This window comes from Clupea harengus, chromosome 16 (genome assembly GCF_900700415.2).
Source record: "Clupea harengus chromosome 16, Ch_v2.0.2, whole genome shotgun sequence".
In the NCBI taxonomy this organism is placed as follows: domain Eukaryota; kingdom Metazoa; phylum Chordata; class Actinopteri; order Clupeiformes; family Clupeidae; genus Clupea; species Clupea harengus.
The window spans coordinates 23582122-23598351 of NC_045167.1; the positions used below are offsets into that span (position 1 = coordinate 23582122).

The 16230-nt window shown below is 41.0% G+C and overlaps 2 protein-coding genes across 2 annotated transcripts; one reads left to right on the forward strand and one right to left on the reverse strand.

Moving 5' to 3' along the window:
• The first annotated feature begins 3471 nt into the window (after nucleotides 1–3471).
• On the forward strand, nucleotides 3472–7402 carry crebl2 (cAMP responsive element binding protein-like 2). The gene is made up of 3 exons (XM_012838259.3): nucleotides 3472–3700; nucleotides 4631–4828; nucleotides 5187–7402. The coding sequence occupies exons 1-3, from the start codon at nucleotides 3686–3688 to the stop codon at nucleotides 5340–5342; spliced, it is 369 nt and encodes a 122-aa protein (XP_012693713.1). The 5' UTR covers nucleotides 3472–3685; the 3' UTR covers nucleotides 5343–7402.
• Nucleotides 7403–8791: 1389 nt separating this feature from the next.
• gpr19 (G protein-coupled receptor 19) lies at nucleotides 8792–16005 on the reverse strand. Its single transcript, XM_031582436.2, has 2 exons — nucleotides 13804–16005; nucleotides 8792–11809 (listed from the first exon to the last, which is right to left on the reverse strand). The coding sequence occupies exon 2, from the start codon at nucleotides 11783–11785 to the stop codon at nucleotides 10517–10519; it is 1269 nt and encodes a 422-aa protein (XP_031438296.1). The 5' UTR covers nucleotides 11786–11809; nucleotides 13804–16005; the 3' UTR covers nucleotides 8792–10516.
• Between the last annotated feature and the right edge of the window lie 225 nt (nucleotides 16006–16230).

Consider the following 16230-nt stretch of genomic DNA (forward strand, 5'->3'; position numbering starts at 1 on the left):
ATTATACCGTTTACAATGAGGTTCCAGATAAAGCCCCTTTAATGAAACGTGAACCCACTGAGAGAGCTGTGCTGGGCAGATAAGAACGACCCAAGGGAAACGAATGAAATGAGGAATGAGGTAAAGAAGAAACCCTGATAGCAGCTGGCTTGGATATGGCCTTGAACTGGCCGTACAAATCACACCAGATCTGGCCCGTATCAGGGCCATATTATGGGCTAGAGCCATCCTAACCCTTTGAGGAGCAGGCTACAATCACAAATATGGGATTAGAATGTTGAACTGAAGGTTCCATTTGACGATGTAATAATAAACTCAAGCGACCTTTATGAATATCAGTTAGTGTTCTAGATCTAATTTTAATGCACTGTCACTGTCACTTCCAACCTACTGTTTGCACTAGCAGTAATAACTTATCAGAAAATTGCACTACCTGTAACTCCCTCACTGGGTTGTATGTTGGTTAGTATAGGTCAATAGGTTAGCATAGTTTATTATATGTGTATTATATATTATATGTATATATGTTAGTATTATATGTATAGGCTGCTATATGTATATTTAGTATTATATATTATTAATATTATTATTATATAATATACATAGTATGTATAATTAGTATTATGTTTAGCACACCGTATTGTATACTTATCTTGTATATTTAATAAGGTTATTTAGGTTATTATATGTTTATATGTTTATTATGTGTAAATTATGTTCATAGTACTTGTGCAGAGTGTACGTCATGGTTTGTTATGTCATATTATGTGATGTTATGTTATGGTAGGTTTGGGCGGCGCCTTGTCGTAAGAATTTAAGTGCCCAGTCTGACCCTGTGTCATTTTGTGCATCTGACAAATAAAAGACGTGTAAGATCTGTATGCTATAATTCTGGAATGCAATGCAAATGCACTCCTCAAAGGGCTAGAATTGGCAGCTATGTGTGGGAAGATGCCATTCCTGATGCTGCCTGTCATTTTGTTTCATTTTCCTTTGGTGACGAATCTTATCTATGATATTTTTGCTTAAGTCTCCATTTTCAGTGTACTTTGACGCACACCTGTATTTAACAAGTGATGCAGAGGTTCACATTTGAGTTGTGCTGTTTCTCAATGCAGCGAACAAAGCTCATTCTTATTGCGGAAATGTATGGGTGCCGGCACAAAGGGGTAGTATCTCTGGCCACATCCTGGTATTCAGTGTCAGGGTTGCCCCTGTTCGACAAACAACATCTGGAGATCCAATGTGCAGATGCCTGTGTGCTGTTGTGAATGAATATAAAGGATCTTAGTTCAGATGTAATGCTGCCTCTGGAGTCCTCCTGGAATCCAAACGCATGTACGTATGTAAAAACAAGCCTTTGAGGTCAAAAGGTTGTGATTGTGAGTGGTGGTTAGTTGTGAGTCTTAAATGGAGAAAAAAAAATACGATTTTATTGCAATTTCACCTGTTCTTATAAGTGACACAAACCAGAAGAGGTCAAGTGAAAACCCTGACCCTCACCCTTCATCACCTGCATGTAAAGACAACAAAATATCCAGGGCAATAATCATAAGGATCTAAACATGAAGGAAAATAGAGATTTGTTATTGTAACATTCTTTTTTTCCAAAGGTGTATAATCTCTTAAATGTCATAGATGGTGCAAATACCTAAAACTCTATTTAGGGACAAAGTGGGCCTATTAATGGTGTAAATACATTTAAATGAATGTAACTATAATTCCACTGATTTGGCCATACATATCGCTCTCATCTTCTTTTTCCTTCTTTTCTTTTGTTTGTTTGTCTGGGAGGGATATCTTGCCCTCTTAATGCATTCAACAGACGCATACAGCAAATACCACCGATCCATCCAGAGGAATATTAAAAACGTTATGACATTCCTCAGTGCTATCCGCAAAATATTCATTCTTTTTTCAATGGTTTCCTTTTCTTTATGTCTTACCTATGTCAATCTTAAGCAAAAAAAAAATAAATGCTTTGCAGCCATTCCACCAAACTCTTTAGGATGCACACACATAGTATAGTACATAGCAAGGTTAAAAAACCCTTCAATTTTAAATTCTCAAACAAGATGAACCGAAGAAGATGTCCCTAGTCAAGTAAGTGAGTCATGCATGGGTAAGCTGTTTTGGAAACAATGGTTGAGAGACCAGTACTCTGGCAAGACAGAGGAGTTTTTCATACTGGAGCAATTAATGTGCATGGTTAACTCCGACTATTGAATCCGGATGAAAGGCCTGAGTCGGTGTGCTTGTCATGGGAGCAGCCCAATGGGTGAAGAACATCATTAGGCATGCTGGTCAATTTATCTAGCAAACAGAGAGATGAAAAACATGGGAATGTGTGTGTGTGTGTGCGTGCGTGAGTGTGTGTGTGTGTGTGTGTGTGTGTGTTTGTGTGTGCATGTGTGTGTGTGTGTGTGTGTGTGTGTGTGTGTGTGTGTGTGTGTGTGTGTGTGTGTGTGTGTGTGTGTGTGTGTGTGTGTGTGTGTGTGTGTGTGTGTGTGTGTGTGTGTGTGTGTGTGTGTGTGTGTGTGTGTGTGTGTGTGTGTGTGTGTGTGATAGAGAGTGAGTGTATGGAGTGGAATGTATAGTGCAAGTCCCCCTTTCAGCCAGTGCTGAACAAATCCAATATGGACAATTACTGATTTACTGATTACTGACAATCAAGTAATGGCTCCAGTCAAATGTACATCCAAGCATCACTCCTTGGCTCAGCATAACTAACATAACAACCAACATAAGCTCAGCTGATGTCTAACTAAAAAAGTGTGTAATAGTCGCTTGTTCCATGTTATAACACTTTAATATTTTGTGCGCAGTTATGTGTAATTTGAGAAAGAAAAACTGTCTAAACTGTCTGAATAAAATGGCTGTTAAGTGTTTTTTTTTTTGCTCAGAATTTACTGCATGTTTTGGCTGCATTAGGAACAGTGGCACGGGGCCAAGCTTAGTCTGAGGCAGTAATCAGTCGCTGGCAAACTTTTGTTCAGTTACTGAGCAAAAAGTTGGACCCCCACCCCACTACCCAATCCCTTATAATGCCAGCTTCTTCTGGAATTTGCTGTTAAGGCAGAATTCTATGGCACCAGGTTTCCATAAGAGATCAGCACACACTGAATTAATTGGTATTCATGCAACCCAACCATGGCTTTTCCCCACCTTTGGTGCTACTGATGTAACCATAACATCAATTGTATCTTCATGTCACAGCCTACTTCCACATCACTGGGCACAGTATCTAGCCTATATAGGCCTAGAGTTGGTAGAGAGTCTTTTTTTTATATATAAATGTTAACATGACATTGCAATGAGAACCACCAAGGGATTGGTAGCCAATGTCTGAGATGTATTTTTGAGTGTACGGATGCGTTGCAATGTTCTGTTTCAAGAGAAATAAAACAACAACTACCACAATGCAATTCGAGAGGGGCGTTTTCGTTTCATCATTTACAGGAAGATAGGTTAGCATGTTAGCAGTGTTGCTAAAAACATTGAAGAGGACGTACCTAAACAACGTCTGCTACCTTTGATACGTCTGCATATGAGAGACCGTGTGTGAATTAAGGCATATACTTGTTATTTTTGTCTTTGAAGGCATTTATAAAATACTGTTAGTTTGTTAAAATACACGCTAGTTTGTTTTATAGCAGTAAGTCAGCGTGGGGCTTACTTATCCAAAATGGATGACAGCAAGGTAAGCGAAAGAAGCAACATTCCCTTAGCTAATAGTAACCTAGCTGTCAGCTAATGTCATTTAATTCAGTCAGCTTTGTCATAACCATGATTTTATCTGGCTAAATAGACTTTTTGTCTGATGTAGACGATTGACCAATGCTGTTATGAAACTTGTCAGATAGAAAAGGGTAACGTTTGCGTGAATGCCAAAGTTAGCTGCATGGCTAGCCTTATAACAATCTGGGAAGATGGGAAAAGGCTAACCAACTACATTATGTTAGTTAACATCATCTAATTTATACTCATAATGGAGTACTGAGTCTGGCATCTTTCAATTTGTGTTGTTCCCAATGCTGGCAACCTTCAAGTTAGATTACTAGCTATATCATGTGCAAAGCTAGAAGACTTGTAATTGAATTAGCATTTTATGGATGTGTTACAAGGAAATGGGTTGAAGAAGGCACTTGTCGTTTTTTTTTGTTGTTGTTGTTGCGTCGATACATTTTTGGTTTTGAAACCCCAAAACCTTGTTTAGGCTTGCATTAATACACATTATATTTTGGGGGAATGACGCACTTGTCATACCCTGGTCGCAGTACAAATCCCCAATTTCATTTAGCCCTGTGGGTGCGTCAACCATAAGCTTAGGGGTTGTCACCGACAGTCACCAGTCTCAGTTTTCCCTTAACCTTCTATTGGATGGTTTGAAAGAAAATCACCCTTTTGTCTCTCCTCGGTTTTAATTTGTTGTACTTAGGAAAATATGACCTGATCTTTATCTCTTTGATATATTGCACCAACTAGATTTTTTGCAAACTGCAATGTCAAAGGCAGCTGTATTTACCCGTTGCATGTACATGATGTTGATATTGTACAACTTTGCAGATAAAAACAGAGATAACCATTCTCCCCTCTTCTCTCTCACTCTCACACCAATCTCCTTGCTCAGATGATGGGCGGAAAAATCAAGAAACCAGGAAAGCGTGGCCGGAAGCCAGCCAAGATCGACCTGAAGGCCAAGCTGGAGAGAAGCCGCCAGAGTGCCAGGGAATGCAGAGCCCGGAAGAAGCTGCGCTACCAGTACTTAGAGGAGTTGGTGTCCAACAAGGAGAGGGCCATCTGCGCCCTCAGAGAGGAGCTGGAAATGGTGGGTCTGTTGTCAGTTCTCCCTTGGCCAGTCAGACGAGGGGAAGCTATCTCCCCAGACAACGTCTGACTTAGCCCTAAGGGGTTAATGTAATTTGGACTTGGTCTGTAGAATAGGTCTTTAGTGTTTATTACCCTTGGAGGTTTGCATTTGTAAATTTTAACTTGAGATGAGCACTTGACTTGAATTCATTTGTTTGATTTGCGGTTTGCGGAATATTGCGGTTTGAAAACACAATAAAGCCCCTTGGAATTATATGTGTTGTAGGATCAAAATAAAATGTGCCTGGCTAACATTGCATTGGCTTACTGTTGAGTAGGGCTGTTTTTAATGCCTCCCCTTTGTTTGGACCCACTAGTACAAGCAGTGGTGCTCGGCCATGGACCAGGGCAAAATCCCTTCGGAGATCAAAGCTCTTCTGACGGGCGACGATCAAAAGACGTCACAGAGCTCCAGCACCAAGACACCCAAAAACGGAAAGTACAGCGGCAATAACCAGAGCAAGTGTACCTAAACCAAATGAGTCGGGATCAAGTGTATCCTCCTCTATTATTGGTGGACATGAACTGTGTTGAGGGTCTAAGGCCAAATTTCCAGCTGCAGATCCCTTCCAGGGCGCAGTTACAGTCGTTCCAAGTGTGTTACTATTGCCTTACAAATGCACCCGCTCAGCTTACAAGTGACCCTATAGGTACAGTCAGAATTCATGAACACAGTGAGGGGTAACCCCATGCTGTCATGGTCATAATTGCGGTCCCATTTGATTAAATCCTTGTGTTTTTGCTCTTGTACTGTATATTTGAGATGCTCAGAGATGTTGCAGATGAATCGCTTTGTTATAACTTAAGGCCTTCATAGGGGGAGTACATTTGTTCAGTAATGCTGATCCTTGTTTCTTATTCATTGAGGACTAACATATTGCTCAGTGGGACATCTCCGGATTAACTTTTGACCATTTTGCATTCTTTGTTCTCAAACTCCTTTATACTTGCATATGGACTTCATTATTTTGCCGAAACATAGCTTGTTGTTGCGTAGTGCAGACATATGTAGGTCTGATGCAATTACTTTGGTGTTCGGAGATGTTTGCTTTGTAATGTGGCGGCAATAGAGGATAATTTGTTTATTTTGTGAAATAATTTCTGCGCTTTCCCCACCATTTTCTTGAGTATGAATGTCTGTCTTTAAAATTATTATGCATTGAAACATATTTTATTTTTGTACATATTTATTTGTATACCCTTGTAATATTTATGTGTTTGAGACCTTTCCAGATCTCCTTATCTTATTTCCTAACCAGTGTTTTGCACTTAACACTGCCCCCGTCATCCCCAAGCAAAGACTGAACAATCATCTATCTCTTGGAGTGGTCTTGCCCCCTAGAAAATCTAATAATTCTTGCTTTGGATAATGATATGCACTTTAAGTACCGCTTAGGTGGTCTGTGGGAAACAGAGTGGCTACAGTGGCTAATTTTGTCAGGTAGCCTATAAATGAAGGCTAATATTCTGTACAGTTTCATTCTTATTTGAGACATTATGGATAGCAAATATACATAAAAGCACTTTGATATTTTAGTTGTTGCTCATAACACTTAAGAATATTATTATTGTTATTAAGAATTGCTGTAGTGTTTCTTTGATTTGAGGACCTCTATAGAATTGCTTTAACATTGTGTTATTCCTTTTTTCCAAGATAATTAAAGACAACATTTCAGTTGCATTTTATGCTTTAGGTATTGTGTAGACTACAATCAGTAGTTCATCAGATAAATCAGTAGGCCTCTACATTTTCCAGTCGAACTCTTCTTACATTTTGTTTTATATTGTATTATGTTGAACATCTCGTGTAAAAGAAGTGATTGGGATTTGGTTTACTTTGTGTAACTTTGTGTTGGAAAAAGCCTAACGTGGACCGAAACAGAATGTGAAATGCTTTTCAAAATGTACATAAAAAGTATGTTGAAATGGGGGGGTAAAGGAGACATGAGCTAGAGTTAGAAACGTTGTTTTTAAGGAATTGTGGCTAAGTAATTGTAGTAAAGAACTGATTTGGTTAAGGCAAGTTGGGCTAGAAATACGCCTTGTGGTTAACCCGAGGAGGGTGAATCATGCTTTTCAGAACTCTCTTCTGATTGGATGCATCAGCTCTGTTATATGTGACTTAGATTATTACCCAATGCCATGAAAGTGCATTACAGACATTGTGTAATGATGGGTCATTTCCCATCTTTTGCGAACGCAAATTATCGGCAGGTGGTATGTCTGCACACACTGCTCATAGCAGTGGCCTCCCTACTCAAAACTACAAAACTCTTTTTATCAGATGTACACATGTTGAACAGAGTTAATTGTTGATTGTATTTTAGATGTGTCTATTTACTTTTATCTGCGGAACAGGAGATATTGCATATTTGTATGGGCAGAGATATATTTTTTATAGAAGCAGGGGTGGATTTTATCTTGGTGCCAGGAGTACAGATTGTCTATGTTTGTGTAATGCTGGGAAATGTTAACATAAAAGTGGAAAGCTACGACATGGATTTACTGACATTAAAGAAATGAGCTACTGTAACTGGTGTTGTTTCTTTTATCATGAAATGATGTGATAACTCAAACATACTTTATTAAATGTTGATTGTGAACTAGGTTTGTGATTTGATTTTAAATGTTATATCAATTGGAATGGCAAATAAGACACATTTTCTGGCCTTGGAATTTATGAGCTCTCAGGAAAAGTCATCAGTAAACATTGCAGTGATCAGGTGATTGCGGCTGTGGTGGCAGTGTGTATAAAGTGTCATTATATCTCTTATGTTACACAAGTATATACTGTATTAACTCTGATGAAAATGTTGTTTGTCTCTCTCATCCACCTGTTCTCATATTCAAGGAAGATGTGTTCAGTCACACTTCCACTTTCTTTTCTCCCTCTCGTGTGTTCAGTAGCATTTCATGACTTATATGGAACATACAGGGTTCAGTGTTTTGTCTCGTGGGTGAAAGGGCTGCTGGCAAGATAATAAGAACAGCTATGGGGTAAGTCTGAATGGCCTTGTGTGGTATGAAGCACAGAGTTTGACCTCTGACGATATTTCAAAGCTGAAATGAGCCTGTGTGACTACCATCTTACATTTTTGATCCATAAAACTGATTAAGGTGACAGTTTTATAGTTTGTGTGGACCTATAGAATTACGTGTGGCCAATTTTATTTCAACAAAGTCTAATGCTTAGAACAAACATTTTGTTTCCAGTTGGACAGAATTGTCAAGGTCAGTGAAACCTATAACATTTGGAAAAGTCACTAAACTGCAACTGAAGACAAAACGTAAATGGCGAATGGAAAAAAACGCATAAAGTCTGTATTTGCTGCTGTTCACCATCAAATATAAAGAACACTTTTATTTAATTAAATCACAATAGTTGACAATTTACTGGAACAAGACTCACAGATTATGAGCAACACTAAATGGTTGAAGGAGAATGTCACAGCCATCATAACAGACCAAAGAGAGGCGCAGATGATTTTCCCTCAGAATAAATTCCGTTCCGGAACTCAACCTAGTGCTACCCAGGTACGACTAGCTCATGCCCAATTCTATCTGGCACTCAGTGTAGTGCTTAGTAGGGCTAAACGATTAATTGCATTTGCGATAAAATCGCGATATGATAAAACCCGATGTTCTAACATCTAACGTGCGCATTTACAACGTGGTCTAAAATGTTTTAAAAAAGTGCATGCCTTGTGTTTATACTTACAATAACGTTGTTTAAATTACTTAAATGCACAGTGGCAAAGCCACCGATTTGTTGTTCTTGTTTCTGTAATGAGCAGTTAAATAAAAAATGTAAAATGTGGGAAAGAATATTTTACACTAAATGTATCTAATATTGTGTTGGTCATATTTAAATCATTCATTATGTTTTGTTGGGGAAAAAAAGGATAAAATAAAAAAATTGCATAATAAATCGCAATCGCAATATTGGGGAAATATAATCGCAATTAGATTATTTTCCCAAATCGTTCAGCCCTAGTGCTTAGGTAAGTACACTGTCTTTCAGTCAATAAGCCAGATAAGAAATCAGTTTGCTAGCTAGACTTAACGTAATAAATATGCTGCCAAACATGTAACAAAAATGTTATTTTTTTTCCATGATATACATAGATGATAGTGGAATCATTTTCCTTGTTTGCCCTTAGTCTCCTGTAGGAGAGAATACACACAGAACAAAATCAGCACCTAGTGTCACAGAAAGCAGGCCACAACATCCTTCCTGACAGTGGCCTTGCACATTGGTCACACAAGGTCATGGAACGTTGACAGGTGACTGCTGACCAGTAGTCAGAGAACATTACATTCAAATTCAGTAGCTCATAACAACATGTGGTAACAACATCACATTCAGAGAAAAATCTCAGTACATAGCTCAACATAGCTCTTTTTTACAGTTTGAAATCTTCCATCTCATTCATTGTACCGTATCTGTGTTTAGCAGGAGGAGAGCAGAACTCACATGAATCAGGGACCTAAAATACGACATTAAAGACTAGAATATGTCTTCCATAGACTAGTGCAAGAAAGGCATTGATGCATAGACATTCTGATTAAATAGGACTGGGACTACAAACAATTCTCCTGGTCCTTCATAATGGTAATAGTACAATAAGGATGTCTGGGCTTGAAACATTACCCAGCAAATCATTTCCTACTAAAGGGTTAATGTCAACTACCTTAGTGATTGTAAATGACGATATTGCCACATTCATCTTCCTGCAAGCATACACACATACCATGTACACGTACCAAAGTTTATGCAGGACATTATTATGATGACAGCAGGTATAGAGAGCATAGATCAGAGACCAACTACTAGCATGGATATTTGTTATAGGATGAGTTACAAGAGACTTTTCACATGATGCTACTTTGGCTAACATTGTGTCACTGTTACTACCTGCAGGGCATTAGCGAAATGGCCGAATCTAAGTTCTTACCATGTATGACAGAGAAGGCTATGGTGATAAAGTTTAAATAAGCAGTGACGACAGCTGGTGATTTCACATAATCTAGTCTGACAGTTTGCTGCAAGCTTGGCCATAAGCGACATGAATTGTGCTGGCTGGACTCAGAGTGGTCTTCACAAACTCTGAAAAGGTACATGTGGTTTTACTTACCTCAGATCCCTAAAATGAACCTGCAACATTTCACACTTCACCTTTACTGTGATTGCCTGTCAACAGAGATTTTAGATACTTTCACTATCCGTAAGTCTACGGCCAAGGGATTTGTTGCTAGGCCAGTTATTCTATGTGTTTCTTTCCAAGATATCAGCAAGAAGCTTCTCAAAGCAACAGGTTGGAATATGGTCTTATTTCTATAAGGATATCTATGATGGCATGGCTGTCTCTGCACGTGTTTAATGGAATGGTTAGCTGAACACAGTACTTCATGACTACATAACTGATCACCTTTAAATTTGAACACAAACAGCACACAAACTGCCCCATTAGCACCCATCACTCTCATTTCAGTATAATATTTCACATTGACAGGTCATTGTTGTAGCCCAGTGAATTCAGTTGTGTATGCAGTGTGGTCTCATAAGGCAGTTTATGGTCTCCCATAAACTACCTTGACAGTGGAATTGCATGTAGTCCTGGCTTTAAAACCTGTATCCAGTGCTTTCTCACACAAATGTGTTGGGTGGATTTGCACTGATTGGCCATGCCAGTTTCTTTTCCTTCGCTTCCCGATCGAAGGTGTCGTACACAGAGTCCTTGATGAGAGTCTTTGTTGGGATGGGGACGTCCACCACCCCAACAAAGTTCTTTTTGGCCATGCGGGAACTGGCCGTGATGGTGTACGCATTGCTCCGGTAGCACTTCATGGACGACATGCAGAAGGTCTCTCTCATGCCGCGCCGGAAGTTGGCGTTGTATACCGAGTACAGAGTGGGCTTGGATGCGGTCGAGCTGAACGAGATCCACGCCACCACACAGAAGAACAGGGCCCCCTCCCTGCCCGGTCCGTCGGGTTCTCGAGGGTGCCACAGCTGGGCCACGTAGAACGGCGTCCAGGTGACAAGGAACACAGAGTTGAGCATGAGGAACATCTTGATGGTTTTGACCTTAGTCCTGGGTACAATGTTCATGGTACGGCGCACTGTGCGACCATCTGCACTGAGGCGCCAGATGTAGCGGACCACCCTCTGGTAGAACGACATGATCAGCAGCGCCGGAACCAGGAACCCGAAGAGAAGGTGTGCCACGCCGTACACGATGCCATCCCAGCTGTCGGGGAGGAAGAAATCGCAGTGCTGCACTCGCTCCGCAGTCGAACCGTAGAAGAAGAGGCAGGGGGAGACGAAGGCGGCGTCAAACACCCAGGACGCCAGGATCATCCGCTTGGCTTTCTCCCGGGACACCTTGAAGCTCAGTGGGTAGACGATGGTGTAGAATCGGTCCACGCAGATGGAGAGGAGCACGTAGACCTGCACACCGGGGCAGAGGTGCTGGAGGTAGCGGATGGCCTTGCAGGCGGCTGCACTCAAGGGCCAGTGACCGATGCTCACCTGCAGCAAGATGAAGGGACCACAGCCCAGGCTCAGCAGCAGGTCAGCACAGGCCATGGACACCACAAAATAGTTGGTGGTGGACTGAGTTCTGCGGCTGCGGTGGATGACCAGGCACACCAGGGCATTGCCAAGAACGGAGATGAGCCAAAACACCCCAAACACGAGGCCAAGGACAGTCACCTCAGCTGGGCTCAGGTCGTACGACAGGATGGAGGCATTTGGGAGAAGTGAGGAGGTGTCATCAAAGTAGCAGCCAGGAGGTGTGCCCAGGCCTTGTAGGACGGTAGTGTTCTCCCGCTCAGACTCATTAGAGAGTGCTGGGTACACAAGAGTGGAGTGGAGAGAAGGATTGACGCTATCCATCGAGGCAGAATACACCATTGCCACAACTGGTACAGGTAGGCACTGAAGAAAAAAGAAGGGAGGCTTGTTAGAAATTGTAAGGCACCTGTGAGGTTGTCTACATTCTCTATTTAGTCCATGGTGGTGGTTGTAGTGATGCAGATGTGTACTGTGAGGTTTGAACACTGAGAGACAGTTTGCAGAATGTTTGCCTCAGGGTTCAAAACAAAGGTCTGCGTAACAATGTATATATTCACAAATAAACATAAGTATACTTTGTCTTCCACTGGCTGCAATAAATAACACACCTAAAAAGCAAAATCATAAATGTACTATGCACATTTGGTCTGAGAAGTACAAATATTGTATGTGGTAAACATGTAGGTGAACCTATCCAGGCATAGGAATACTCGTATTCATTCAGATTGTGTTGTTAGATACAGATTGGCTAGTAAGAGATTGAAATGTTATGTGTCATCTATATGACTGCATACCAGTAATTTTGGACAGGAAAATTCCATGAGGGAATGAATTTATGGAGTTGTTTTGTCACACTTCAAGTATCATCTCATATCAGCCCCCTCCCTGTGGGCGAATACACTTCGGAGAAGACGTCATTTGTCACATTTCTGTGTATTGAGTTATTGAGGTGATCTTAATCCTCCTATTGATTTCGAACAAAAAAGAGGACATGTGCCTATTCCTAGATAATGTCATACGGAACTAATTAGTCTGAAGCACTTAACCGACCCTAAACTAACTGTGACAGGAGGCCACCGCATGATTCTTCCTGACGTTTCTCTTCTCTAAGCCTGACAATCAGCTGTCTTTAGCTGCTTCCAAAATCTGAGGTATCCATGTCAATGAATGAACATTTACACGTACCTCTCGACCTGAAAACATTGGTTTCAACAAGTCTCTTATGTCGTCATCGACTGGTCTTTGCGTACAGTTCCATGAACTTAACATTTTGTTTAGTATTAATTGAATTTATCCTAAATTAAACGGCGTGAGAAATTAATTAACAACAACGAAAAGAGGTGTTCCCAGAAGGTCGTGTCGTCTGCGGAGATCAATTAAGGGAAGGTTTACTTCAGGGAAGCTTTTTGCTTATCTCATCCCTCATGTTTACTCTGGCACTTTCATTTCAGTTCTCCCCTGGCAACCCCTCACAGACCTCAAATGTATTAGCAAACCTTTGTGGAGCCAGGTGCAGAGGCTTATAGCAGGACAATGTTCTCCACACCGCGGAGAACGAAAAACATTTTGTCTCCCCAAAACACATCAACTACACATTTTGATGAGATAATTATCGACTTATTTTGGCACCAAGTGACATTTTCAGTAACAGTCAAACACTGAACAAATACGATTTTGCTTACACGCGTTGGGGGTGTCTCAGGTGACTCATTTCACAATTGCTATGATATAGACTACGGAAGCATTTTATTCGTATTAGGCCAGTCGTCAGTAAAAAAACAATGTCTACTGTTAAACCTATGAGAAGATCCAAAGGATATGCACTGACTACCTTATGACCAAAGAGCAAACATTACCGCTTCCACGAAGGTGATTGTCGTTTAGGCTACGTTGGCATGTAGTCTTTCCTACATAATTTACAGTTATAGCCTAACCTACCATTAATACCACTGTATCAACATTATTTTACTATTTATAAATGTACTGTCAAGAATTATTGAGGTAGACCATCAGTGGAGAAAAAAATCCTTGTTGTTAAGGCTATTCAAGTTTGAGACTGACATCGATACAGCAGGAACATTGAGTAATCTCAGATCTGGAAATGTTTATGTTATACCCAAAGATTGCGGCATCCTGCACCTTCACGGCATCCTATGGAAAGTCATGTTTGTATTTACACATCCCATAAAGAGATACATTTTTCCCACATTGGGGCGCATGCTATTTACGACGGAAAATATTGTCAGTACAATAAGATTCCAAACAGATATACACTGTCGCTAGCAAATAGGTAAGAGCCCATTCACCTAAACATTTTCTGCGGTTTATCCATTTTTATACAGGAAAAAATACTGTACCTTTGCTCAAGAAAATAGTGACGGCAACTCCATAAAACCGCTCTGAGATACCTAAAGGTCCTTCGTGCGATCCATATTTCCCCTGTTAGTCTTCATCCGACATCAGTTTCCTTTGATAGGGTTATATATGGTCTGTTTAGAGTTCCAAGACGTCGTTGGTGTGGAGATTGTTGGATGTAAAAATAATCAATTCCATTTTTCCTCTATTAAGGACACCTGCAAGCGTGCATAGAGCCGTGTGGCCGTGTAGAAGTCACGTTTTGCGTTTGAACAACGTAGGCTAGTCGGCATGTCACAGGAGGTTAATGGGAGGATTCGTTCAGGACCCTGGACAACGACACACCACCAGCAAGGCGTTCGTCTGCCCCACCCAAGCAAGCAAAATTAAGACAATGCTGTCGCTGTCGCTGCTGTCACTGTTGCCTGTCAAGCGTATAATGATCAGAGATGGGATGGTGTGGATGTGGGGTTTTATTGAATGCAAACCCTAGAGTGAGAAAAGCAACACATGACCCCTACGTTGACAATCCTGGTCATGCCAGTGTTTTTAAGCAGCCTGATTTCTTCTGCAAAATACCACTGTTAGCTGCTGTTTTTTTATTTAATTTACAGTAGAGCTGATAATCTCTCCTACTAATTGGCTACATCGCTATTTCAGAGGCTGATTTTAGCCTAGGTGAGGGCCTACTTTGTATGGAAGCATCCTAAACACATCCTATCGAAACAGCAACAGACGGAGAGGCGCAGTTCCTGTCAATTAAGACCATCACAACACGCTCAGCTGGGGATGAAGAAATACTGAATAGTGGACGATTTCTAGACTTCTATACGCAAACTGTAGCGGCTCTGGATGTTTGGCCGAAATAACAATATCAGTGTTTGTTGAAATTTAAACCATTCATAATCCATGTTCACTTTCAAATTCCCTTCATACTTCAGTATACTCTCGGTTAATACAATAGCACCAAAACTATTTTCACAAGTTGTAAACTTTGAAGTAGGCCAATGTATAATCCTTTTAGTCGATCACTTGTGGACTATAAATAATAGGGTCTATACCACGACACATCTTAATATAATGTAATGCCCTGTAAGAGTTGTTTCTGAACAACGTAAAAAAAGAGTCAGACTCGGCTCTCGAGTAGGCCTACAGCCTAAGGCAGATCATACTGCAGCTTGGACATCCAGCAGACGATCACAGAACACACACACGCTTATCTGAGAACGCAGTGAACGGGGTGGAAGATCCCTCTGTGTTTTGTCAATGTCATCGGATTCAGCACATTGGTAGTAAAAGAGCAAACAAATAGCAAATGGGCCCGTTTAGATAGACATATATATCAAATGATCGCCTACATAGATAGATTTTCATCATGCCGTCTCACGTTATGCTGTGACTGTCCATTGCCCCCTGGTGTGCAAATCCAATAACACAACCCAATCAATTCTATTGTTGAGTAATGTTGCGCAGCTAAGAATTTTGTAGGCTATGCCAGTGTGCATTATTCATATCTTACATCATACCCACCCATCACTTGATAAATACACAACGAGTCTTCCGTTTACACCCGTGCCCTAAACAACCATACGGTTGTCAATTTTAGATGTGCAATTCACAGGATGCTGCTGTGCAGCATGTTTCCACAGCAACCGCAGTCCAGACTACAGAACTGGTTGTTACAGTAGCTGCTAGTAATGATGGTAGTTTGTGCTGTTAGATGTACATGCCACATATCCATAGCCACAGACAAAAAGTGCTTATTCATTAATGACAAGACAGCTCACACAGAGTCTGCTTTTTAAAACGAGTGTACTGTACCCTAGCTGAAGTTAAGGCCATGAACAGATGAATGAATGATTTCACGGCACACCATATCACTACTCATAACGGCTTGCCATCCCTGTACATACATGCTAAACCAAGCAGCTTTTCCTACACACTCTTTAACGAGGTGACTTAGGCCACTTGCAGAGCGGCTGTGGAGTGGCCACAGCTACATCTCTCTCTCATCACACTGAGTGAGGTACTGCGTGGGGATACTATATGACGTTAATGGTGTCATAGCAGAAGACTGCTGTGCTGTGGCCATGTTGGCTGTGATCCTCTTTGGCTGACAGCTGACTCCACTGGTGTGGTGTGGGAGGTGGGAGAGAGAGAGAAAGAAAGAAAGTGTGAGTGAATGTGTGAGTAAAGGAGAGTGCAAGTGAAAAACATGTGAATGAGTGAGTGTGCAATGAGAGAACGAGAGTGTGTGTGTGTGTGTGTGTGTGTGTGTGTGTGAGAGAGAGAGAGAGTGTGTGAGAGAGAGAAAGTGTGAGTGAATGTGTGAGTAAAGGAGAGTGCAAGTGAATGTGTGAATGAGTGAGTGTGCAAAGAAGAGAGAGAGGGAGGAGAGGGAGAGGGGGGGGGGGGGGTTGTACTGGGAT

Coding starts and splice junctions, on each gene's coding strand:
- gpr19 (XM_031582436.2), bottom strand. CDS start 11,785: ATGGTGTATTCTGCCTCGATGGATAGCGTCAATCCTTCTCTCCACTCC.
- crebl2 (XM_012838259.3), top strand. Junction 4,829..5,186: donor TCAGAGAGGAGCTGGAAATG/GTGGGTCTGTTG, acceptor TGGACCCACTAG/TACAAGCAGTGGTGCTCGGC.